The sequence below is a fragment of the Elgaria multicarinata genome, chromosome 2 (genome assembly GCF_023053635.1).
Source record: "Elgaria multicarinata webbii isolate HBS135686 ecotype San Diego chromosome 2, rElgMul1.1.pri, whole genome shotgun sequence".
Lineage (NCBI taxonomy): Eukaryota > Metazoa > Chordata > Lepidosauria > Squamata > Anguidae > Elgaria > Elgaria multicarinata.
The window spans coordinates 140,443,174-140,470,571 of NC_086172.1; the positions used below are offsets into that span (position 1 = coordinate 140,443,174).

General features: G+C 41.8%; 2 protein-coding genes across 2 annotated transcripts in view; both read left to right on the plus strand.

The window, feature by feature from the left end:
* The window catches only part of SCFD1 (sec1 family domain containing 1), a 67,493-nt gene extending 54,964 nt beyond the window's left edge, over positions 1-12,529 (plus strand). The window contains exons 22-25 of the mRNA XM_063117765.1: positions 1,340-1,373; positions 2,038-2,103; positions 6,209-6,277; positions 12,149-12,529. Of these exons, the coding sequence (XP_062973835.1) occupies positions 1,340-1,373; positions 2,038-2,103; positions 6,209-6,277; positions 12,149-12,172 (193 nt within the window). The 3' untranslated portion in view covers positions 12,173-12,529. The remainder of the gene's footprint in view (positions 1-1,339; positions 1,374-2,037; positions 2,104-6,208; positions 6,278-12,148) is intronic.
* A 2,446-nt stretch (positions 12,530-14,975) lies between these two features.
* Positions 14,976-26,737, plus strand: LOC134393443 (opsin-5-like). The gene is made up of 6 exons (XM_063118468.1): positions 14,976-15,069; positions 19,095-19,300; positions 20,435-20,534; positions 22,217-22,321; positions 23,746-23,969; positions 26,513-26,737. The coding sequence occupies exons 1-6, from the start codon at positions 14,976-14,978 to the stop codon at positions 26,735-26,737; spliced, it is 954 nt and encodes a 317-aa protein (XP_062974538.1).
* Positions 26,738-27,398: the final 661 nt, after the last annotated feature.

Below are 27,398 nucleotides of genomic sequence, written 5' to 3' on the forward strand. Positions count from 1 at the left end.
ACCTAATTTACTTACATGTTTGTTCTTTTGCTAACTAGTGTCATTTAACTTAATTGCTTTTCAAAAGTCTGGATACAGAAATTACTTTGATTCCATAGTGGAAGAATACAAAGTAAAGCATTGTTTAATTAGTCTATTTTTTTACTACTGTGCAGGTCAAATCTGCCTAATTAAGGAATTTAATTAATTTGTACAGTTTTATCCATCTAATGTAAAAAAACTGGTCCATTATTTACTTAAACTTAATATGTAAATTTATTTAAACTTATATTTCTACTCATTTTATGGCAATGATACTCAAGACAACATAAAGTTCACAATAAAACAGAAAAACACTATAGTAAAAATAATGAAAAATGGCAGCTCCTGTGCCATGTGATACCTGACAGAATAAAGAAGGCTGTCTGTCTTTCCAGTAGAGGACCCTGCCATCTAAGAGACACGTAAACCTCTGAGGAGTAAGTTCCATAATTGTGATATCATCACACGCAAGGCCCCGACACAAATGCCCTCAACCTGAATCATACAAAGGTCAAAACAGATCTTGAGTTTGCCCAGAAGCTTACAGGCAGACTACTGAGCTAGCATTAATTTGCTCTCTATGCCCCCACACCAACTAAAACTGGACAGAGATGACAGTTATAAGAAAATTGAAATGGGTAGGATACAGGCATCATTGTTCTGTCCTTTGACTCAGTCATCTTTGTTAAAATAGTCTTTTGAGAAAAGGTAAACATACAAACGATGAGTGAAATCCAATGTCACCACTAATGCAATGGGACATGTCCTTCCTCTTTCTCTCCTGTCCCCCATGCTCTGGAAATTCCCCCGACACACTGTAACAAAGTTTGAAGGCAGGGGGGGGCTGCAAGGAAGCTGGGGAATGCATCCCCTCCCCATTAATCGGTGGAAGGGCCACATTGGATACCACACTCAATAATGGTGACAACTTAGAACCCTGCAGCAGTGCACAGTACATCCCAGAGGATGAAGCAGTGCTGTAGTCTTCTATGCCTGTCACTACAGAATGAACAGAAGGCTCTGGTAAAGTAGACTCAGCAGGGTCACACTTCTGTCAGTTCCCAGATTATTATCGTCCAGCAGCCTTTAAAGCAAGTTCACTTCCAATACCTTGTCCAAAACAGACTTAATAGTGTTGCGTTTTTAAGAGCTACTATGTTTTCCATATTTGGACTATACATTTTACTACTAGTGAATAAACAGAAATATGATAGTTCATAAATCATTTAGTTCTATCCCCGTAGTAATTGATGCACATGGTATACCTTGATGCAGTTCGGCTTTCCGTGAAGTTTTTGGTGTTTTTTTCTCATTACAGTTCAGTTCCAAGAAACAAAAATCCATTTCAGGAGGTACGAACAGTTCATACTTGTCCAAATCATTTGTGTTAACATTTTGCTTTTAAACATAACAGATATTTAGTGTTCACTCCTAAGGGAAAATCAGATCCCATTATTTGACATCATTAGTTTGATTAAAGTGTTGTTAAATCATTTCTAACAACGAATGTAAGCTCCTTTTTTCTTCAGAGAGTTGAATAAGCATAACCTAATCCCTTCAACACCCTTGTAAGGTGTCCCATCTTACTGTTATTATTTTTAATGTGGCATTTTCTTCACAGTCTCATTGTTTGTAAAATCAAACTAAAATGTTTTCATTATCTATTTCTCATATTTAGCAAGGGGTTCTCTGTAGTAATGAAAATAAATTAGAATATAAACAATATTAATGTTGTTAGTAAAACATCACTCTTTGAAAAACATCTTTGAAAAACACAGGCAATTAATTTCACTAGCCACCATTGTCTACCATCATAAAATGAGTACTTCCCTTGCTTTGCTGTTTCGTTTTGGAATTTAACCAAATATTTATTTATTTTATTTATTTATTACATTTCTATATCGTCCAATAGCCGGAGCTCTCTATACCAAAACTTGTTGGCTTAAAATTTGTATCTTGCTTTTGTAGTAAACTCAACATGCAGTAATAACTACAGTGTGCTTGTTTGCATTGTAGGCAATCGTGTTTGTAGTTGGAGGAGGCAATTACATTGAATACCAAAACCTTATTGACTACATAAAGGTATGCTTCTGCACTGTGATTTTCATTGATTAGTTGCTCATGATTATATCTCTTTTCAAATTCCTTAAGACATTACCTCAAGTACATTCTATGGGAGCTCTTTGGGACAGAGAAGTGGACTTCATCGTTCATTTCAATCCAACGTATAGGCAGGTGTGCAAAAAGATGTGTGCACAGAGCTTCCCCCTCCACTCAAGTAAATGGGAAGGCACCACCATATGCATGTAGAAACATGCAGAAGAAACTGATAGATCAGGATATTTTTATGATGTTCCACACCAGCCATTTCTTTGTTTAACATTTCCATTTAAAAACACTCCATTGTGTTTCCGTAGAGTCTGGAATATAGTCAGTATCTCTTTATTGTATTGTATGTGTTCTCTTTCACACATGCACGCAAACTCTTATGTGTATATGTGTCATAATGTACACAGAAACAAAGGGATCTTTTTTAGAGGTATGTGCATACAGCTGACTATGTGTACCTCTACAAAATGAGGATATAGCTCCAAAATGCAGTAAAATAGCTAGAGAACAACTATTAAGACTAAAAGAGACTGGCTTTATTTTACCACAAATATTTTACAGAAGGGAGGAGTACTTAGTATATCACACGCACACACAGCATATGCACAGGCACATGCCAATCTTAGAAATAAAGACTGAAGTGGGGAATTGGCATTTGCCAAATTAGGAGAGGGGAGGGCACTAGAGAAATGGCAAGGCAGGGCATGGGGGGCTCAAGAGTGGGTGACATAGGGTGGGCAGAATGGATAGATCCAGAGACATTCCAAAAGAAATAGTCCAAAATGGAGCCAGTACAGAGTAAGGGCAACACAAAGAACCTCAGTTACTAGTTGGTCATGTAATATATGCCTGTTGTTTTAGAAGTATGTGCTTGCATTGTTAAAATGTGACCCGGGTAAGTTAGGATTAACAGAATGTTAGAGTGTGAGTGAAAGGCGGGAGGAGCTTGTGTATGTGAGGATTCTGAGGGTTTAAAAGGGAGAGATAGAAGTCAGATAGGGATAAGGGATTGAAGAAGATACATCTAGTGAGTGGGGTTTTGGAAATACGATAAGACCAATTATAATTGAATTATTATTAATAATAATAATAATTTTGTATTTAATAATTTTTATTTGTTTATTTGTAAATACAAAATCCAATGTGTTACTTTGTCATTTTATGCTACCAGATAAAAAAGACTATTTCCTTGTTACTTTTCCTGTATTGGGTAGAGGCAACCTATTAATAGTACTGGATGTCTCCTTGACCCTGAGTAAAAGAGGCTGAAGCTTTGTGTGTCAGTGAGGATAACTGATCAAAGTGGAAGCAAACGTCCTGAGAGGTTTCTCAGTTTTAACATGTGAAAACTGGAGAGGGTATAATCCAAAGCGGGAAGGTCACAGTCACGGATGCATGGAAACTCATAGCAAACACAGGCTACCCTCTGGTCTCCAAGCTTTTAATTACAAATTCACAATGGGGTAATTACTCACCCAGATTATAGATAGTGGAATGCAACGTACTATCTATGAACATGTAAAAGAAAGGCTTTTGATGGGGAGGCTGAATCAAAGTTAAGCCATATCAGAGAGCCAAAACTATTTGGTTGCAAAAATAGAATTTAGGGTGGGAAGCCTGAAAATGAAACTTCTCTTTAGAACCTGGCAAGGTAAATACCAAACACAGAGAGAGGCATGGGAACTGGAGAAAGATGCAAGGGAGGGGGACTAGCTAAGATTGTGAGTATACAGGTTGTTGTACTGGACTTGTACCGAACCTCAGCACGATGCCAAAATCTCCTATCTTGTCCATCAAGTCAACCAACCATTGGACTGAGAGACAGTAACTCATTCATGCTGGATTCCTAAACTCAGAGGCAGTTATAGACTTCAAAACAATGAATATAAAGGAATTAATGTCTCTGGGGCTGGAATCAGGATATGGTAGAACAAAGGGATCATTAATCTGATTCTGAAGAATGAAAAAGAACCTCAAAAGAAGTTCCTGTCCACATCATTGAATAAAGCTAGCTGAACTGAACATTACAAAAAGTCATGGAACTAAGAAACAGATAGTGGAATACAGAAGAAAAGAGTATTACTAGTGGAGGCCAGATGGTATTGGAGTGGTGACGCTTCAGAATTAGGCCATGCTTTCTGTCAATCCAAAGGTATCCTCATGTCTGGAGTGGCAATTTGATAGTCAGGTAGGCATTTGCATGTATGCAGAGTTTTATGGGGCAATGTATTCTAAATTAATCAGCGGAGAACACACATAGGCAATTAGGCACTAACACACACACACACACACACACACACACACGCTATCATCCATGGTGCTCATTCCTGGCAGTCTTCAGGACTCCTCCTCTCGCTGCCTTTCTTAGAACAAAATGGATACTTTAGGGAAGGTGCCAGAGTGATGGCAGCCAAAAATACAAAATACAAACTGCATGAGTACAGAAAGTCAACATGGCTCAGCTTCTCTGTGAAAAAAGGAGAAGGTAAAAGAAATCTACACATGTAGATACCATATATTTGTTTTATCAGACCTTCTTTGTCTCAGCTAACAGAACAGATAGAGTAGACAAATAAAATTACACAAATATTTTAATTACCAAATTGTATGTATATATGGCAAGTTCACATACTTCTACCTGAAGCCTCCTTGATAGTTCCCTCCCATGCATTTACGTTGCTACCTCTTATAAATTTGTAGAATGTGGCACTTTAAACTTACGAGACCTCTGTTCTTTTAAGCATTTCAGTTCCTCTTCTTATCACCTGCCCCATTCTGTACTTAGACTACTTCATCATTGGTGATCAAAACTGGGCACAGTATTCCAAGTAGTATGTCCATCAAGAGAAGTAGTAGCTGCATGTAACAGAATGCACGTAAACAGAACACTTCATCATGCTGTATTAGACACTGTTCCTTTTTCTCCAGTTCATGATCTCATCCTATATAACTTTCTAATTGTACCCTGTCTTTAGTGCCTCCTTAGTGATACCTTACAGTTTTATCTATATATTTCTCTGTCCCTCCCACAGTTACTAATGAAAGCACTAAACAAAACAGGCTCCAAAACTGCTTCTAAAGCCATTCCACTCATTACTTCCCAATCTGAAACTTTACTCCATTAACTTTCTCTTCTCTTTAAGCAAGTGCTGAGCACAGTATGAAGTGTCTGTATAGATACCATTATTTTCTGTTTTAAATTAATTTTGATTAAATACATATACATTATTCCTGCAATACTAAGAATATGGCTAGCTCTATATACCTGAGAATATGGGCCTGTTCAGAAGACACTTCAGGCTCTATGGTTAGCGAAACTGTGGTTAGCACTAACTACAAGCCGTACTGTTGTACACAACACTTTAAGACATAGTTAGAGCCACTAACCGTGCTGCAGATGATCCAACTGTGGTTAGTGAGTGAGCAGGGTTTAGCAAAACGCATCACACAAGACACCTTAAATCCTGCTGCTTAACCAAAAGCCTTAACCAGCAGGGTTTAAGGTTTCTTGTGAATAGGTCCTATGACTATCTCTATATACTTTGGACTTCTCTCACTAACCCTGTTCAGAAGGCACACTAAACCATGGTGGTTAAGCATTTTGAGCTAAACATTATGGCTTAGTGTATCATGTGAACCATTCCTAACCATGGTGGCTACATAACCACATTCAACCACATTCACTAACCATTTGCTGCAGAAGAGTTAGCAGCCTAACAATGGCTTTGCATGTCATCTGAACAGGCCCTATGAAGAAAAGACATCTCTTCTACACACTATTCATATACTCACTCTCATTCTCTCTCTTTCTCTCTCATGCACACACACACACACAGAGTTGGGGTTTGTTAATTCTTCACTGAATTGTTTATATAGCCTTTGCTTACTGTAGCTGTTGAATTGCTGTATGCATCATGTTTCATACTTTTATTACATATTATTTTAATTTATAGTTGTACACTGTGCTGATATCCTCAAGGAAGATGGGTGGTTCAAAAATGTTTCAATAAGTAATGAGTTATGCCTTTTTAATATAAAGCTGAACAATGTTGTGATGAATTCCCTATGTCTCACACAGGGGAAACAAGGTAAACATGTCTTATATGGCTGCAGTGAACTCTTTAATGCTGCACAGTTCTTAAAACAGGTAAGTGTTTAAATAGCAACATAATCACCATTGTAAAAGTATTCTGAATTAAAGTGATCTTAACTCCATTGGTAGCATACATAAATATTTAGAAGTGGTAGAATAATTTCTTATCCCACTGTCCACAAGGTTTAAATGTTCAGCCGTCTTAGCATGGCTGAAACAGTTTTGCTGTGCCGGTGTTTTATGTGTATTATTATTATTATTATTATTATTATTATTATTATTATTATTTGCATTTTTATACCGCCCAACAGCCAAAGCTCCCTGGTGGTGGTGGTAGTGGTGGTTATAGTAGTAGTAGTAGTAGAGCAAACCTTTTAAAATACCTATGTGGAGCTAATATAGTTCTTCTGCAAAGACCTGAGTATATGGTGTACTCCTTCCACACCACACTCAATTGTTTTGGTTTGAGTTTTGCTTTATATAGGATCCTTCTGTATGGTTCTTCTTCGTGGTCTCTGTGCATCACACATATGGGCTCTGCGCCTGCGCAGGACCAGGTCGTAAACTTCTCAAGCTGAAATCTTTTTAGGCGGGAACCCCTCCCCCACCGTCCACTGAGCATGCTCAGGGGTTCCCGCCTAATCCCCTCAGTTCTCTTCAACCGCCTGTGGGCTAACAGCGTTTGGAGACTTCTCTGTGGTATAGTGCGTTCTTACTATACCAGAGCTGAAAAATCTATCTATTTTTCCTTCTTTTTCTTACTTCTACAGTTTTCTATTCTTTCCTATCAAAAAAAAATTTTGTTTGTTTTGTCTTGTCTTGGTGCCTATGGCACACCAAGACCTGTTTAAGAAGTGTTCCAACTGCGGACAGAAGATTTCACAAACGGATGGGCATTCCTTCTGCCTGCTCTGCTTGGGGGAGACTCATGTCGTGGAGTCCTGTGCTTTTTGCCTGAAGTTCTCAAGACAAGCACGTAAAAACCGCGCAGATCGCCTTTGGGCTATTCTCTGGGAAAAGGCTTTGGAGGCAGTAGATAAACCAAGACCAGCTCGCGTTTCTACATCTCCACACAAGATGGAGTCTATGCCCCAAAATCCTCCGACAAGGAGTGAAGCCTTAGCGGTTCCCCCCTCCTCCTCTCAGTCCGCAAAAAAGGCGGCAAAGAAGATCTCCAAGAGAATGAGAGAGCACTCTGAGGCTGAAAACCCTCAGAGGAAAAAGAGCAAATTGAAGGGCAAAGATGGAAAGAAAAAACCATCGAAATCGATCTTGTCGGTACTGAAGAGCCCGGTACCGAGTACTTCGATACCGAGGCGTGTGACGGGGCATAAAAGCCAGATATCGAGTCTGGCTTTACAGAGACCCCCCTTGCAAGCGATAAGCCCGATACCGAGGCTTTCACTACCGACGCCTTTCTCAATACTGAGACGGACGACTCCATCCTCACCGCCGGTACTGAATCCTCCACCGCTGGTTACTAATTCACCAGTCCCGTCGCCGCTCCATATTGTTACAGTCCCAACGGAAGAACCCAGTGTGAGGGCATCAATTTCTGAAGGTGAAATCAGAGGTTCCTCGTTGGATAACACCGTGGCGGATCAGATACCTGTTTCCCCTCGGTACTGAGCAGAACCCGTCGGTACCGACAGCAACCATACGTCAATACCGAAGGCTTTCGATACTGACAAACACCTCCGTATGGTTACAGCCGTGATGGTTCACCGGCTTCAGTCCATTCAAGTCAACAATACGTCGCGTATAACGAAAGATCAAGGTCCCCACCGAGGGGTCGGGACCATTACGCCGATTGGTACCCTCCACAATTTCCTCCACGTTACTATGAGGATTGGAGACATAAAGGGCACCAAGAATACTACTATCCGGAACGCCACTACGACCCGTACCCGCGTTTCCGCCAGCCTCCTTCCGAGACGGTCTCCCGTCCACCGCCTCCGGAGGATGTCACAGACATGCCTCCACCGCCTCAACCAGCGGTACCGAGGCGCACGTCACAACCGACGCAAGCGACAGTACCAATCACTACGGTACCGACTCAAGCGTCACAACCACGTCCGAGCCTGGAGTTGATGCCACGCATTTTGGACTTCTTATCGGAGGAGGACTACCAGTCTGATTCCTCTCAAGAAGCTTCACCGGTACCATCCATTCCCTCCCCTGATGACATTGTAGGGACTTCGGATGTGGTCTCCTCTTCAGAAGACCTATCGCACTTTGCCGATCAAGTTCAAAGGATGGCGAGATCATTGAGGATTGAAATGTCTCAACCCATTGAAAAATTGAACGACCCAGTTTATGACGACGCATACTGTGAGTCAACTACTCCAGCAGCTATTCCCTACTTGCCCGTGCTATTACGCACAGCACAACAGTCGTGGAAGCTGCCCGCCTCTATGCCACCAACGTCCAGAAGGCTAGATAATACATACAAAATACAGGAAAAGTCTGCTCCTTTTCTGTTTACCCATCCCAAGCCTAACTCCATAATTGTAGAGGCGTCTCAGGGACACACTCATAAGAAGCACAATGCGCCGGTAGATAAAGAAGGTCGTCGGCTCGATGGCATAGGTCAAAGAATTTATTCTTCAACTGCACTGTCATTGCGAGTGCATAATTACCAAGCCACCATGGCAAAATATCAACTCTTCGTATGGGAGAAGATGGCATCCCTGTCTGGTTATCTGCCAGATGACCAAAGGGAACTGGCGACCGTCTTTTACACTGAGGTCATGGCACTATCAAGGCAACAGCTTAACACAGCTCGCCACGCGACAGACTGCGCCTCAAAAGCCATGGTAGGGTCCATAGCCCTACGAAGACATGCATGGCTAAGGTCAGCAGGTTTGTCTCAGGAGGCACGCTCCTGTATCGAGGATCTGCCATTTGATGGAAATGGTCTATTCCATTCTTCCACCGACGAATCGATGGAGAACATCCAAAAGGCCAAGAATACGGCTAAAAGGATGGGAACTGGGCGGCAGCAACAACAACAAATTCAAAGAGCATTCCGCCCAAGATGCTGGCCTAGGGCTCAACAGCAGTTCCAGCCCAGACAGCAACAGCAATTTCAGGATAGACGTCCTCTGTACCAACCCCAAGGTCAGTACAAGAGACAACAATTCCCGGGATGCTTCAAGCAAAACAGAGGCAAACCCGACCAGAGTCAAAATCGGCGTCTTTGACTGTCCTATAAAATTAATTTCCACACCTAAATTTGGCAACATCCTTGCCCCCCTTTATAATAGTTGGACCACCATTACCACCAACAGGTGGGTCCTTAATATCATCTCCGGGGGCTACAAAATTGAGTTTACCACCCTCCCTCCCTTAGGAACCGTAAGGTTCTCTCCACCTACAGACACTCTAGTGCAAGAGACATTGTCTCTTTTGGAGAAGGGCGCCATAGAGCGATTACCAACCCATACCCTAAGGTGCGGTTTCTACTCCCGCTACTTTACGGTTCCTAAACGGGATGGGGGTTCCCCAGACCTATTTTGGACCTTAGAGACCTGAACAAGTTCATCAATCCAAAAAGGTTCCGGATGAACTCCTTAGCAAGCATCCTACCTTTCCTCTCCCAAGGGGACTGGTTTACTTCCATTGACCTTAAAGATGCTTACTTTCATGTCTCAATTTACCCTGACCATCGCCAATTCCTCCGCTTCATAATAGGGGAAGACATCTTCCAATTTAAGGTGCTTCCTTTTGGTCTTTCTACGGCCCCCCAAGTCTTCACAAAGTGTATGGCACCAGTTTGCGCCTTTCTGAGGACTCGAGGGGTAGAGATTTACCCCTATCTGGATGATTGGTTGATAGTGGCTAGTACGGAGCAGGAAGCTACCCGTAACACCCACCTCACCATCAACCTCCTTAACGAATTAGGCCTGTGCATCAACAAAGAGAAATCAAATTTTCAACCAACTCAAAAAATTAAATTCCTTGGAGCAATTCTGGACTCAACCCGCTCCAGGGCTTTCCTTCCGGAAGATAGAGCTACAGCATTAATTAGACTTGCACTCAAACTCTTTCACTCCAAGATAATATCTGCCTTCCAGGTGCAAAGACTACTAGGTCTCATGGCAGCTACTGTCAGCGTCGTCCCTTGGGCGCGCTTGCACATGAGACCCCTTCAATTGTGGCTTCTGCGGGAGTACGACAATACAATGGACGCTCATCGAGTGAAATTGTCACTCCCTACCAAAGTAAAGGACTCTCTCCTTTGGTGGACAGATCTACCCAACATTATACAGGGCCTGGACTTCAGACCTCCATTACCATCGCATCATCTGATGACAGACGCCTCCCTTTTGGGCTGGGGAGCCCATTGCGGAGATCTCACAATCCAGGAACGTTGGAGCCCTTCTGACAGGAAGAGGCATATAAACGTCCTAGAACTGATGGCCATTCAAAAAGCACTGTATGCCTTTCAGCAGACCTTGTCAGGACATGTCATCCAGTTTCATGCTGACAAGGTGGTCCTTAGACCAGACCCAGCCTTTCTTCCAAAGGTGGTGTCTTCTTTTCACCTTGGCCAGGATATTACTCTGCCAAGTTTTTTTCCATCGCCATCATCTCCCCTTGAGTCGACTCTGCACACCCTGGATGTGAGACGCGCCCTCGCTTTCTACCAGTCCAGAACAGCAACTCTCCGGAGATCCCAAAGACTCTTTGTTTGTTATGGGGGCAAACAAAAGGGACTCCAAGCATCTCCGCAGAGAATATCTGCTTGGGTTGTTCAAACTATTAAATTAGCTTATGAACTCGCTGACCTCCCGTTGGAGGGGAAAGTGCACTGTCACTCCACAAGAGGAGTGGCCACTTCTACGGCTTTTGAAAAGGGGATCGCGTTAACAGAGCTCTGCAAAGCTGCTACCTGGTCGACACCCTTGACATTTGCCAGTCACTACCGCCTGGACATCAGGGCGCACAGGGACTGTGCCTTTGGGCGTGCCGTCTTATCGGCTATTTTATGACTACTCATCCACCAACTGACACCACCATCCTCCGGTAAGTCAGCTTGTTAATCGCCCATATGTGTGATGCACAGAGACCACGAAGAAGGAAAGACAGGTTGCTTACCTGTAACTGTAGTTCTTCGAGTGGTCATCTGTGCAGTCACACAACCCTCCCACCATCCCCACTATGGTGTCATTAAAATTTTGATCACCTGGTGGTTCTCCTCAGTGAGACTGTTTAGGCGGTTTCAGGAACTGAGGGGATTAGGCGGGAACCCCTGAGCATGCTCAGTGGACAGTAGGGGAGGGGTTCCCGCCTAAAAAGGTTTCAGCTTGAGAAGTTTCCGACCTGGCCCTGCGCAGGTACAGAGCCCATATGTGTGACTGCACAGATGACCACTCGAAGAACTACAGTTACAGGTAAGCAACCTGTCTTTACACAGTGCCTACATGCAGAAGGATCCCTGTAGGACTTAACAGAACTCTGTTTATCTTCTCTTCCTCCACTCCCACCCACTCAGCAGCATATCCTAGAAATGGGAAGGTCTACACCAGGTAACTTGACCAAGTGCAGGGATGGAAGAAGGTTAGATAAGGAAGTGGGGCACGCAGAGAGATCTCCAGTTCTCTGTATCAGACAATTGTGCTGCCTGCACTCATGCTAAGGGAAGAGGGGGAAACAGGGCTCTATGATGCCCCTATGTGGTATGTCGCTTCATGCTCAGGCTCTGTACCTCCATGGAGAAGAATCATGACCTAAGTAAAAAAAGATGGCTCTATTTTATAGAATTTTATTGAGAAAACATATTGCCTTGAACCTAAAAATGTTGGCTGCTTTGTTTCTTTTTAGTAATAAATTAATAACCTAAAATTGGTATGCAGTCAAGTTTCCTTTATAAATTGGAAGATAATGGGCAATCTAATACTTTTCTTATGTCTTTATATTTAGCTTTCCCAACTTGGACAAAAATAGAACAGAAAAAGTTCGTTATCTGGCATTTTGGCAAACTATGAAGAAAAGATCATGGCAACAGCTAACATCTTAACCTGTGCATAATATTTAAACCTCAACTGATTCATTAATTTTTATCGAAGGATATTCTGTACTTATATATATATATATAATGCATACCACATGCAGAATAATACACTTCAAATAAATCACAACATTTGGATTCTGCCTGCTGTGATATTTCTGTGCTTTGTGTCGATTTGATAAATTCAACTGAGAACTCATTAGTAGGCTATTACATCTGCAGTGTAATTCATGCTAATGTTTTTCATTTGTCCTGTTGAAATAAATTAACCCAGATTCCCTCTTGGAAAACAATTCCATTTGAGCTCAACTGAGTAAATTTTATCAACCTAAAGGCATTCTGTAATTTATGTACAGGTTATTATTAATCAACTTTCATTTTAATGTACATTATGGCTTTTCAGTTCTTATTTCACATCTCCATAAACCTTTGATATTGGTGACTCATTTTACTCCTGAGGGAACGAGTAGAGAAAGAGAGAGAGGCTTCTTGTATTGATCTAATGAGTCTGTGAATGAGATTATCACAGCCATATTTGAATAAGTATCAATGCTATATATGCTCTTATTTTCTTCTGAAAATTATATGCATTATGGTTAGCGTCACAACTAGTTGCACATCATTCTAGTGCTTCAGTGTTTGCAATCATTCCTGTAACTCAGAGGTGGGGCATCTCCAGCCTTTGGGCCAGGTTCAGCCTGCCAAGACTCTCAGTCCAAACTGATGTCTCTCTCACCAGGCCATGCCCCCTCACATGTCCCTTCTTAAGCAAAATGGTGATGCAGGAAGAGATTGCTCTCTTCCTACATCACAAGCTCGCTGGGATACCTCACCGCATAACAATATAGCAAGCTGGAAACACCTTCCACCTTAGCTGGCCCCTTCTGTAACCCTGAGAGAGAAGTGGGGAGAGAGAATGAGAGAAGAGGAGAGAGACATAGCATGAGAAAGAGAGCAAATGGGGGAGAGTAAGAGAAGATAATGTTGCTTTTGCCCTGCCCATTCTTGGCTTTGGTTTGTAATTTAAGATTTCTGTGGGGAGACTAACCCCTTAGCTAGATGAGGGGGTCGGAGGGAGGTGATCTCGCGATTTTATGATCGCAAGATCGTCGCCCTGGTTTACACGTGGCACGCAACATCGCGGCCGCCTTTTTTTTAAAAAAAAGGGGACGGGGCACTCGGGCGCAAATGATGAGGGTTTTTTTAAAAAAAAAAACCTCGCCCCCACCCCACCTCCAATGGGCACAGAGCTCCTAAGGAGCTTTGTGCCCCGTGCCTGGCTCCTCGTGGTTACTTGCAAGGAGCCAGGACAAACCGCAACACACACCCACACGTTCCATGGTCTCAGGATCATCCTGAGACTGCAGAAAAAACAGGCTAGAAGTGTAGGGCAATATCCCAGGGAAAGGGAAGGATCATCCCTCCCTGCTCCCAGAATCCCCTGTGCGTCATGTGAATGCACAGGGACGATCCTGGGGTGAACCCCGGGATATCTCCCTATATAGCTATTGCCTTAAAGAGGCTGTAGTCCTGAAAACAGCATAGGGGTGGGAGGAACAAACAGCAATCCATTGCTGCAAACCCCTTGGGCAAAGCATTCTTCAGCAGTGGCTGATTTGTCCCTGACATCCATTAGAGGGGGCATAATTTGAAACAGATTTAATCCAAGCCCCAGTTTGTGGGGTTTCTAATCCTACCCACTCCTTTGAGATGAGCACTACCAAGCCTCCAAAGCTGGTTTCTAACCTTGGGCCCTGCAACCTTTGGCAGCATCTCCCAACTGGAACATGAAGAAGAGCACATGTGCACCTACCTACACACACACACACACACACACACAGAGATGTAAATGAAAATCTATTAAACAGCTATTTCTAAAACTGATGGTAGACTGAGTGGGTTATGCATATGACTGGCAATAAGTGGCTTTGCACCAAGTACTGGCATTACCTAAAATACGATAAAAATTGTGTCCCTTACACTTGAGTTATGAAACTCCCCTTCTAATGTGTAAAATCCTTGTGCCATTTACTTGAAATCTTGTACTGCCCTCTCCCAAGCTCCCCTTGCCTTGCAGGTGAAAATGACCAGCCTTCAAGTAAAGGAACACAAGTAAAGGTGGTAATTTTTTTGCTAAGGTGATTTCCCATGTTAATATGTGAAGTCATACAGTAGTTTGAGCTTTACAATAACTATGCAAAGCCATTTGTTGAATTTGTGCAGGCACCAAGAGCACTGGGAATCATGTTCACTAATGTTCTCCACTTGTACCATGCTATACTCTGGAAGATTGGGTTAATGTCCATCGTGGTGTGGGGAGGGGGGAATACAAGTTTGTGAGGAAGGTTGTCCTAGACTGAAGATGATCAGTGCCCTTCTAGCCCTATGATTATGTTAGTCTAGCTGCAATTGAGCCTGGGGGAATGTGCAAGGTCCCTTGGAACCGGCTGCTTCATTTTTGCCTAATCACCTTCTTCTTGCAAGACAGATCTGGGTCACAAAGGCAGTTGGGAGCGTAAGACCTTGAAACTTCTAATGCCTCTGGCACTTACGCTGCTGCTAATTACCCTGATTGATACAGAATAGTTGCTGGGAGCTCAGTAGGTGCCATCGCATCATCTGTTCTCTCGGGCAGTTACAATGTTGTAATTGTTATTTATACTGTCAGGGAGACTTCCTTCACCCACTTGTAGGTGAGCTACTGCACAATTTGAGCACTGGAGAAAGTGACTAGTGCTGATGGACAGCTCCAGCCTGTTGCAGAGTAATAGATCTAGTTTTGGAGTCTCAGAAAACTGGAAAACTGTAATTGGGATATACTTGCTCACTCTAGGTAAGAAGATAGCTTGTTCCTATTGTATTTCCTTGAAATTGTCACAAAAGCTCTATTTGGTTTTGCTAAAGAAAGGCTATTAGAACATCTGAATTGTATTATTCCAGGATATGAACTCAACCTCAATTTTCAAATTGTGTTGACATAAAGTAATAGAGATGCTTTCGTCTTAAACTACTCAAATTTGTATCCCTAAGAATTGGGTTAGGGGAAAATAAAGAAGGAGTAGGTTTAGAAATAAGAATCATATTGCAGCAAGAATTTGAGAGGTTTAAGCTGTTGGTATTTCAGTACGCTTTCCAGGACTATGGTTCATGAGGAATGCTTTGATTCATTTCTAATAATTATATCAAAAGGGTGTATGTTAAACTGATGGAGAGGACTGTATTGTAATTTGAGGAAGACACTCAGTTGAAAGCCAAGGGAAAGCTTCCCCCCACTTTTTTTTTTAATGTCATGTCATTCCCTAAATGTGAATCACAACCTCCAGGAGAGAGAAATCTCCTGTTCAATAGGAACAGACTATTCATCTGCCTAGACAACTGTATACTCTGTCAGGTGGAGGTCTTCAGGGTCTAAGGCAAGGGTCTTTCAGATCACCTACCTGGTCCTTTTTCTTTTTAACTGGAACTGGAGATCCCAGGGATTTAATCTAAGATCTGCAGGAAAACTTTAAGATCTGTTTACCACTGAGCTTCCTTTTTAAGAGTCTTGGGCACAAGGCTTTCACATCACTTGAAATCCTTTTAGCTAGAGATGCCAGGAATTACACAGCCTTGTTAATAAATCTAGCAAAGTTACTAGCCTGCAAAAAATAATGACCTGCTAAGAGGCGAGCTGGTCCTGGGTGATGAGAAACCCCCTCATTTGCCAAGAACATAGAAACATTAAAAGACCCTTTTAGGCTGGTGGAAGAGAGGGCGGAGCAATTTGTTAATTCTTCCCCTGCCCCCCCCCCCCAATCTGCAAAGGAAGGAAGAGACTTTCTTTCCTCTGTGGCTAGCATGGAAACCAAGTGTGCTGAGAAGGAGAGATGTTCCATCCTTCCTCTGCTAGTCTGTTCATTCATCTGCATGAATTTCCTCATTGCCTCTGGCAACTAAGTGAGTTGTTAAATACAAGGCTGGTCCATCCACTGGCATGAATTTACCCACTGTGAACATTAGCCAAATGTGTTAGTGCGCACTACCTCTGCCCTATGCCGGATAAAGAGTTCTAGAAATATTAGTAATCTGTGTGAACGTTCTCATTTTTATACTGCGTAAACTGTTTTCTCGTCTAATGTAATACATTGTACAGTACATTCTGTCATAGGAAATGTAGCTATTATTATTATTATTTATTTATATAGCACCATCAATGTACATGGTGCTGTACAGAGGAAGTTACAATTAACCCTCATTTTCTGACTCAGTTTAATAAAGAGAGAAGTCTATAAACATTCTAGAATATGGTTCTAGCAACTGCTAGCATTTGTTTATCAATGACACTCAAACCTAGTAGTAATTTGAGTTTTATTTCAGTGCTTTGAGCTGAAGCTCATGATATTGCAACTATGCAAAAGATCCTAAGAGGCCCTTTCCAGTGTTGCATCTATAGGAGATGTGCGTTATGCATCTACAAATGAACTTATTTTCCCCCTGGCATTTTAAGTTTATTTCATTGTTAGCGGGTTTAATAGTTTTATGCCTCTCAATTTTATTATATAATGTAACTTTTATGATTTAAAATTGCATTTTATTTATTTATTAAAACATTTGTATCCGGTCCTATGTCACAAGGACCTCAGAGCGGCGTACAGATGAAATCAAACAAACAATATAAAACAATAAATATATACAGCTAAAAACAAATTAAACAATTAATAACCTAAAACCAGTATAGATTTTTAAAACAGTAAAAACAATTTAAACAATTAAAACTATGTACAGGTTTGATGAATTTAGCCATCAAAGGCTTTGTTAAAACGCCATGTCTTAACTTGCTGCCAAAATGAAACCAGTTCCAGTGCCTGTGGGGCCTCCAAGGGGAGGGCATTCCACAGCCAGGGTGCCACAACAGAGAAAGCCCTCGCCTACATCCCACCAATAGTGTATGTCTTGCATTGGTGGGGACTCGTCCCACAGATCTCATGTCCTGGATTTGTATGCATACTGCTTTGAACTTCATTCTTGGATGAAGGTATAATCCATACATGTTTAAAATAAATTAACAACTATCCTGGCTGACTGATATAGAAGTAGGAATAGGAGAACGTGATTCTCTCAGTGTCCACCATTTTGGAAACTCCGTATGTTACCAGTCAGACTGCTCCACATGGAGCACCCAGCCTTGATGGGTTAAATACACCAATATGGGTCATTGTCTTGATACAGACTTCATCAGATGGATAAAAAGTTCTGATAGAAGCATGCAAGGCCTTTCCCTGGGGCTCCCACTTCCTTCCAGCTGACATAACTGCCTGGACACTAAAAGACAATTACCTAAGCTTCAGTATTCTGAAGCAGTGTTTATGACACCTCACCCTGTGGCGCTGGGAGATCTATTGCTAGTACCAGCAGCCAACTGCCACAACTTGAGGAATGTTCTGCTGTTACCCTGAACCAAGGTAACTTGGCTGTTGTGACAGCTGTCAGCTGTAATCATATGGGGATTGATTTCATCTAATATGTAACAATGTGCTTAATTTTCCTTTTCAATTACAGAAACAACATTTATCATTCTCACAAAGCCAAGTAAATAATCGAACAAGATTATACAAAGACCTATCCTTCCTTTTTACTTCAACCCCCCTTCCCACTTCTAACTGTCCTAATACTCACTTCCTTCAACTGTCTCTTAACTGCTTACAGAATCCCACTATTGAACATCATCTTGGAAGAAGCGCAATTACAGTGATGTTCTATAATCACTGCAACCAAACAAAATGGTATATTTTCCTCCCACCTTCTTCCAAAATATAATCTCTCTTTTCAACATATAATCTCTTTCTCTCCCCACCTCCCACACCTCCTGTGCACCATAGTGTTGTATATCTTGCTAGCTTCCAGAGGGTATGCAAATATAGACTACCACATTTGGTGCCAGAGAGCCAAGATGAACTCTGCAGATGATACTGGCAGAGTATCTGGAGTTCTTTCAAGCTAGTTTACAGATTACAGAAGCATCCCAGTAAACAGCTAAATTTCATTAATAGTGCAGTTGCTACAGGTGTTGGGGCAATGCTGCTTGCCACCTAAGAGAGGGAAGAACATAACAGGCTGGTCCAGGCTCCTTGAGAAATGGAACAGTCCCAAACGAACTGAAGGAGGCAGTTGAGAAACTTCTCTTTAAAAAGCCCTCTGTGGAGCAAGAAGATTGTAGCCCTATTCAAAAAAGGCTATAATCAACACATGAGAAGAAGCTCTCAGGCCTCATCTTTCTTCCTCATTGCATTTGTCCCCCTCACTCTTGGAGGCCGATTGTTTGAAGAGGAGCCAGTATCCGTGGAGGCTTTCCATGCATCCCAGAATGCTGAAATACTTACTTTCTCGTTTACATGGCGAACATCCATACAGGAAGCTCTCTACTTCAGACTGTCACTGAGGGCAAGGGGCTGGCGTGTTCCTCACATGTTGATTTTAAACCCCTTTTTGAATGCCTGAATAGGGCTTGTAACAGCTATTGTATGGTCACTAATTTCAGGTTGGAGTGCAGACTATGGGGAAAAGAAACAATAATGACCATTTACCATTACCACCCTTTAATATATAGAAGCTGGCTGTTTCACAGATCTTTCTCCAGTGCTAAATGGAAACCTTGAGAGGCAGAGAGCAGAGGTAAAGAGAAACATGACAAACTTTTTATTGGCCTGGTTCAGACAACACGCTAAACCATGCTGCTTAACCACAAAATGGTTACGGGAATGCATTCATTTTATTATTGAACAAAGTGAAGTCCTGAGCAGAAGGTGGTGAGAGGGTTAATTTAAGTGCCAAATTGTTCTTCAGATGTTTTACAGCATGTGTATTTCCAACTGCGTATAGGTTGGCTTTCTTGGCTTGGCAATGGAGCAGTCATCTTCATCATGTACAACAAGAGATATTCCTTGGATCCTCATGACTTTCTTACCTTCAATCTTGCTGTCTCAGATGCAAGCATTTCAATTTTTGGTTACTCAAGGGGTATTCTGGAGATATTTAATATTTTTAGAGATGATGGCTTTCTTGTAACTTCCCTTTGGACTTGCCAGGTAATCTTACTTTTTCAACTTCTCAACATTTTTTTGTCATGCTTTTCAAGTTAAACCATTGGGATAAAGGATACAAATAGCATTAAACTCAACTTCCCATGCAAATAGATTTTAAAGCAGTGCACTCCTAAGAAGAGTTCAAAATTCTTAAGTAGCCAACACCAGCTTTTGATCAAGCATCACTCTGAGAACATTCCACCAGTGTTCCAATGTTTGTATATTATTCTCTCTTGCCTTCTAAGAGCAAAAGGAGCCGATAGTTTTGATTTTGGCCTTAACAGCTTGATCCAAACTTTCTTACATCTTGTTGAAATCTCTGTCAACATGAGTGTGCTGTTGAATTTGCTTTCCATTTATCCACTTTAAATATTAATGACACAGAAACAGGTTTCTTGGTAGCTGCCCCACAGTTGTGAAATCCTTTCCTTTAAGCCAGATTTTTAGCCTTACAAAATGTACAAAACCGTTAATTGGATCATATATATATATATACACACACACACGCTGGGTGGCAAACCTGTGGACTCCAGCTCCCATAATCTTTGACCATTGACATGCTTTGGGGGATTGATGGAAGGGCATGGGTTCCCACACCTGATAGAGGCCATAGCTAGATGGGGCGGAATCCCGGGATCATCCCTGTGCACCCACACTACGCACAGCGGATCCCAGGATCAGGGAGGGATGATCCGTCCCTTGCCCCGGGATCTCGCCCTACCCTTTAGGCCCAGTTTTTCTGCAGTCTCAGGCTGAGACCTCAGAAAACGTGTGACTGGGTGCTGCAGTTTGTCCTGGCTCCTCGTGATTCCGAGACCCGCTCATGGGGCGCAGAGGTCCTCAGGAGCTTTGCGCCCATCGGGGGTGGGGTGGGGTGAGCGGGGAAAGTAATTATTTTTTAAAAAAATCCTCTTACCTTTTGCACACGAGCGTTCGTGCGCTGCTGTCCCTTTAACCAAAATAAATGGCGGGTGCAACACTTCTCTGTCTGAGGTCGTTGAGCACTGCGTGTGAACTGAGGGGGAGATCGCATGATGAAAAAATCATGAGATCTTCACCCCTCCATCCTGCTAGACCACTACGTCTAGCTAAGGCCAGAGTATATTCATTTCATTGTTTCCTTCTCTCTTTTTCTAGGTGGATGGATTTTTAATATTCCTTTTTGGTCTAGTCAGTATCAATACCCTAACAGCTATCAGTATTATCCGATATGTTAAAGGATGCCAGCCTCATCACGGTAGGCCAGTTTTCTCTGCCCGAAACATGTTTGCTTTGAAGGTGGTGGTTGTATATTGTTGCTTGTAGGTCAACATTTTTATTTATTTGAAGTCTAAGAATTAGATTGCTTGGACTAGCTCAACATTTTAATAACTCTGGTTGATGTTGAAGTTGGAGGTTTAACACGTCCGTTTATGGTTTAGTATAGGAATCTGCCCAAGATTTGTGGTTTAGACTAGGAAAGGGGAATATGTGTCTGCCTCCAAAAGTTGATGGCAAAAAAAGGGAAGAGATGGACTGCAACTCCCATCTGTCTTAGCACATACAATGGTGGGGATTATGGGACTTGCAGTGCCACACATTTTCTATCCCTGATTTAGAGCCTGATCTTGGGAAGTGAAACCAGGAGATCCACCCATGCAATTGAGCTGTAAACACACTCAATAACTGCCCACCTTAGATGAAGAGAGCATTTTCTATGGGCTTCTTTATAACTGGGCTCTGTCCCAAAAATTATGGTTTTGCTTCTTTACAGCTGGGTTCTTCCCCAGGTACACAAGCTCTGCTTCTTTATGATTGGCAATTCAACATCTTTATTACTGCATGCTGTTCTTCAATCCACCAAGCTCCACCTCTTAACCACCACTCTCTACTTTGCCCCCAGACCCCACCCAGTAACTGCAATTCTATATTTCAAGAATTGGTAACCTTAGCGGCAACATAACAAGAAATGTACTTGTTAACAGGAGAAGCCATGACAGAAATTGCTACTCCTGGCAAAATATTAAAATGGTGCATATACACCTCTCTCACTCACTCACTCCCACACACACACACTTGGTCTCTCATTCTCACTCACTCACTCCCTTGCTTGCTCCCTCCCTCTCTCTCTTTCTCTTTCATATACACACAAACACAGAGAGAGGCATGGGGGGTTATGGGTCTCTCAGCCCTTGAATCTATCCTTCTATCTAATTAGAAGAACCATCCACTAACAGCATCATGTTCTTGTCTGGATTGATCTTCAGTTTATTAGCCCTTATCCAGTCCATTGTTGCAATGAGGCATCAATCTAGCACATACAAATGCACTTATTCCTCATGTCTGACCACTCACTAGTTCAACACACTGAAAGCCCCATCACATCCAGGTCAAAACATGCAGCTCCCATCTCTTCTCTGTCGTCGCTCCAACGTCGCTTCCTGAAAACAGGAAATAATTAGCCCCATTCAGTCCAGTAGGAAAGAGCAGCAACTGGACTTTTTCAGGGGGGGTTTGCGGTGCAACGAAGGCCAGAAGGGGTGGAAGACATGTGAGAGGCAGATGACGTCATGTGAGCAATCCATGAGTGCCCAGGAACGAGCGTGCAGTAAAACGCTTGTCGGATGGAGCTTTGTCTGAGTGTTGTTATAAACCAGGAGTGCACAACCTTTTGACACAAGAGCTACATCAGTGTGTGCTGGGGTAGCAGAGGCCACACATGTGTGTGCATATACACATGCACATACATTTCTCTCTCTCTCTCTCTCTCTCTCTCTCTCTCACACACACACACACACACACACACACACACTGAATTAGTAGTTACTGTTGTTCCAAGCAATCTGCTATCCCTAAGTTATGTATTGGATCAAAGTCTTAAGGTCAAAATAGCTGACTAAAGTTGAGTTCCAATAGTTATTTTATGTGCTTTACTTTCAGCCCACAAAATTGACCGGAAAAACATTGCATTAATTATGCTCATGGTATGGATAGCAGCCCTGTTTTGGTCCACTGCCCCACTCTTAGGCTGGGGTAGTTACACAGGTGAGTGTTTCATATCTACCAGATATTGGTAGGGGATGTGAGAGAAGGCCTTCTCAGTGGCTGCTCTCAGGCTCTGGAAATCCTTTCTGAGGTAGTATAGGTTGGCTCTCTCACTCTCTTCTGCCCGACCACTGGCTAGCAGGCCAAGACATCTTTATTCAAGCAGGCCTTTGCAATGGAAGCTGCTCTGCATTTGAAGGGGGTTAACTGGTTGGGAGCTCATTATTTCTTTTTAATTGTCTTTTAAATGTATTTAACTTTTGTTTTTATGTTATGTTTTTAATCTGTATATCAGCATTACATTATTATTATTATTATCGTCATCATCATCGGTAATGTAGGATATAAACCTAAGAAATACATGTAAACTATTAATCATATTCCTAATATTAAATCTAGACAACTCATAATGAAATTAACACACAATAGATTTAAGGTAAACAGAAATACAGAGCAATCTTATGGCTCCTCAGACAACATCTGGGGGAATCTGAGCAAGGATCTTTCTCACCCCTCCCAACCCCCACAGAAAGCTTCATGGTGGCTCCACTTCCAAGATTTTGACAGCAACCTCAGAAGAGTGTCGGTGAGAGACGAAAGGGAATGTGACTTAGGCTGGGGAGAGGAGATGTGAAATGTAGGTCCATGGGACCTACATAAGTCAGCTAGACAGGCTGAGAGGGCCTTCTAACTGAAAATGCTTCTTGAGATGGATGCACAAACGCCTCTGTCAATCGACCCCCTCCTGCCTGGTTCTTGCTGGCAGGGTTATGGATGAGCAGCGGACTCTAATCCCAGACCCTCTGTCCGAAGAGTAGCAATGGTTTATGAGGTTGCATCACTGAGCTGTAAAATATTCTGCCCTGGAACATATTACTACTCAGTAATTGGATACATGAATATAAAATAGAAATATGAGTAGCTTTTTTGGTAGGGTGCTCAGGATGTACTTCCTAATTTGGGGGAGACAGTGGTGACAGTGAACAGCAGTGGCCAAGTACTACACATAGGCAAAATACTATAGTGTTTTTAGGGGGAAAAACCATATCCTCCACATTCATTTGTGCTAATGGAATGTCATAAGATCTTGTAATAGCCTTTCCACACTGTTGGGAAGTACACAATCCTCCTCCTCTCCATTTTATCCTCAAAACAACAACCATGTGAGGTGGGTTTGGCTGAGAGTCTGTGACTAGCTCAAAGTCACCCAGTGAGCTTTCATGGCTGAGTGGGGACTACACCACAGGCACTCTCTGTTTGCATTGGACATTGGGATTTAAACTAAATGTCCACATTTATTATGCTATTTAAATATAGCTGACTATATTAAATATAGCAATGAGGATGAATGCAGTAATATTTCTCTCTAAAAATGGCAAAGTATAGTGAAATTAATTTGGCTTGATTTCTCTTTGATTTTCCAGATCGCAAATATGGAACATGTGACATTGATTGGATGAAGGCAACATTTTCTGCAATCTACAAGTCCTATGTAATTGGAGTGTTTATATTTGGTTTTTTCATCCCAGTTTCTATCATGATATTCTGTTATGTATCCATAGTAAGAACAGTTAGATCGAGTCACAAGGCCACAAGAGGAAGAGAAATCAGCCAAAAGCAACGGATCATGGAAAGAAATATCACACAGGTGATTATCTAGTTGGCTTATCGGAAATTATTAGATCATACTAAAACAAAGCTGTTTTTATACCACTCTGTATTCAAGTAAACATCTTGTAAATTACCAAATAGAAGCATAGAAACAGCAGTAAATATTGTGATTCTTTTATGCTTTTGTCAAGCAAAGTTCTGATCCTTAGCTCATTCACCCACTCAACAGTCACTAATTGTATGAGCAAAGTTGACTAGGCTATTTGGCATCATGGTTTAATGGTTTGTCGGTTGAATAATTCCATTGAACATGAAAATATTAGCAAGAATCAGGTAAGAAAATAAAATACAATGCAACATTTCCCTTGAAGGCCGAGAGATTGAAATGAAAATCAAGGACACAATTATTATTATTATTATTATTATTATTATTATTATTATTATTATTATTTATATAGCACCATCAATGTACATGGTGCTGTACAGAGTAAAACAGTAAATAGCAAGACCCTGCCGCATAGGCTTACAATCTAATAAAATCATAGTAAAACAATAAGGAGGGGAAGAGAATGCAAACAGGTACAGGGTAGGGTAAGCAGGCACAGGGTAGGGAAAAACTAACAGTAGAAAGTAACAGTAGAAGTCTGCACAACATCAAGTTTTAAAAGCTTTAGGAAAAAGAAAAGTTTTTAGTTGAGCTTTAAAAGCTGTGGTTGAACTTGTAGTTCTCAAATGTTCTGGAAGAGCGTTCCAGGCGTAAGGGGCAGCAGACGAAAATGGACGAAGCCGAGCAAGGGAAGTAGAGGCCCTTGGGCAGGCGAGAAACATGGCATCAGAGGAGCGAAGAGCACGAGCGGGGCAATAGTGTGAGATGAGAGAGGAGAGATAGGAAGGAGCTAGACCGTGAAAAGCTTTGAAGGTTAACAGGAGAAGTTTATATTGGATTCTGAAGTGAATTGGAAGCCAATGAAGAGATTTCAGAAGCGGAGTAACATGGTCGGAGCGGCGAGCCAAGAAGATGATCTTTGCGGCAGAGTGGTGAACAGAAACCAAAGGACTGATGTGAGAAGAAGGAAAGCCAGAGAGAAGAAGGTTGCAGTAGTCCAACCGTGAAATAACCAGTGCATGAACAAGCGTCTTGGCAGAAGAGACAGACAAAAATGATCGAATCCTGGCAATATTATACAGGAAAAATCGACAAGATTTAGCTACTGCCTCAATATGAGGAATAAAGGAGAGCGAGGAGTCGAAGATAAAGCCAAGGCTACGAGCTTCCTTGACCGGAGTAAGCGTAACATCATTGACAGTAAGAGAGAATGAGAGATGAGGAGAAGGTTTAGGAGGAAAAACAAGCAATTCAGTCTTTGCCATGTTAAGCTTCAAGCGACAATGAAGCAGCCAAGCTGAGATATCTGAAAGACATGCTGAGATACGATCGTGAACATCAGGAGAAAGTTCCGGAGATGACAGATATAGTTGTGTATCATCGGCGTACAGATGATATTGGAGGCCATGAGATTGAATAAGCTTGCCCAAGGGCAACATGTATAAGGAAAACAACAACGGGCCAAGCACCGAGCCTTGCGGAACCCCTACTGAAAGGGGAAAGGAGGAAGACGAGCTGCCATTAGCCAACACGCTGAAAGAGCGACCCGCTAGATAGGAGGCAAACCAGTTATAGACAGAGCCACAAAATCCAAGGTCATGAAGGGAATCTAAGAGAAGATCATGATCAACCGTGTCAAGCGCTGCAGTTAGATCAAGGAGAATAAGAACGGAATAATGGCCTTTAGACTTGGCAGTAAGGAGATCATTGGTGATCTTAGTAAGGGCTGTTTCGGTGGAATGCAATAATACCTTACCAGTTCATATCCAACTTCCATTCCCACATCTATTTTTAAGAAGTCTAGGAGTAAATATGGCCTCTCAAATTCTGTGTTTTATTAGTTTTCCTATTTTCACAAAGTGATCTGAGGTCAAAAGATACTGACTTGTCCAAGGACATCAGCTGAGCATGAATTTGCAGCCAAGTACAATATTTTATCTGAGATAAACCTCCTGATTTAGTTCCATGACATTACGCAGGCTTAAGCCTGGCAAGAACATAGGTGGGAGGGTTCTAGAAAACCCCAGCCACTCTGAGGTCCTGGATGGAGGGTCAGATAGAAATATTGCAAATAAATAACCCTAATTGTTCACATTTGGCCAAACAAGGAACAAGTAGGGGGGGGGCATTTGATGACAGAAGGATCCCAAACCATAACCTATGCATCCTTGGTTTTGTTGACCTCTTATTAGATAGTGGACCAATGACCAATAGGACATACAAATGCAGTGAAATAAAAAGCATTCTCATTACAACTTTGTTTAACAGATAGAGGAAGGATAAATATTCCCTTGGGTAGTTAATGTATAAAAGTTTTTGAAAAGCTCTCCTTTTTTTTTTTAGAGTAGATATTTCCGTAGTTATAAAACTAAAATGTTCTTCCAAAAGCTGCAGTAATTCTAGAATTGCCGTATTATATGAAATGAAATGTATTTACAGATTTGGTGCCCTCAACCTCTTTTCTATTCCTCTAGGTGTCATTAGTAATTTGTTCAGCCTTTCTCTTGGCATGGTCTCCTTATGCGGTCATCTCCATGTGGACAGCATGTGGATTTCAGGTGCCTGCACTCACCAATGTCCTAGCCAGCCTTTTCGCCAAATCTGCCAGTTTTTACAACCCATTCATCTATATTGGCATGAGTTCTAAATTCCGTAAAGACATCGTAACCTTGTTTCGCTGCCTCAAAAGAGACAAGTAATCAGCCGCACGAATGCCTACATTGGTGCTGGATCAAAGAAAAGAGCCAGCAGCTTGTCCAAACTGACAGCAGCGTTTGGTGTCCAAAGTTCCTGAGGATGAAATGCCAGACACAGAAATTAATCCACTGACCAGAGAGACCATCCTTTGGCTCCGGAAAGGACTACATTTTGTTCTCTTGTTCCTAATAAACATATTGCTCTGATTGTTAAAACAATTCCAAGGTATGGAAGTCAGTCTGATAGACTTTTATCTCGAGCAGAAGAAATAAGTAATTTTTTTTTCTCTCTGACAATTAAATTTCTCAACAGCAGATTTGTTAATTTGTTAATACATTGCATATTTTTAAAGTGCATAATTTCACTATCCCTTAATAGCATTAGTGGATCTCTTGAAGGGGCGGGGTGAATGACCTTTTTTCCCCTATAAGGTTTTCTTGAAGTGTCGTATACAATTGCCTAATAAAAAAACATATTCATTTAAAATAATTGTACCAACAGATGCATCCTGTTTATGCTGATGCACAATATCATTTTCCATTTCTTCTTTAACTACAGTAGACCCATAATCTAGTCTACTTCTTTCTTTTTAAAAGAAAAACAACAACTGTCTTCCAGTCATGACTGGTGTCTATTTTAAATTGTAAATTTAAATTTACAATC

Excerpts from the sequence above, each read along its gene's own strand:
- LOC134393443 (XM_063118468.1), top strand. The coding sequence starts at position 14,976 with ATGGACAGCTCCAGCCTGTTGCAGAGTAATAGATCTAGTTTTGGAGTC. Across the intron at positions 19,301-20,434 it reads CTTCCCTTTGGACTTGCCAG|GTGGATGGATTTTTAATATT; the intron begins GTAATCTTACTT and ends CTCTTTTTCTAG. Across the intron at positions 23,970-26,512 it reads TGGAAAGAAATATCACACAG|GTGTCATTAGTAATTTGTTC; the intron begins GTGATTATCTAG and ends CTATTCCTCTAG.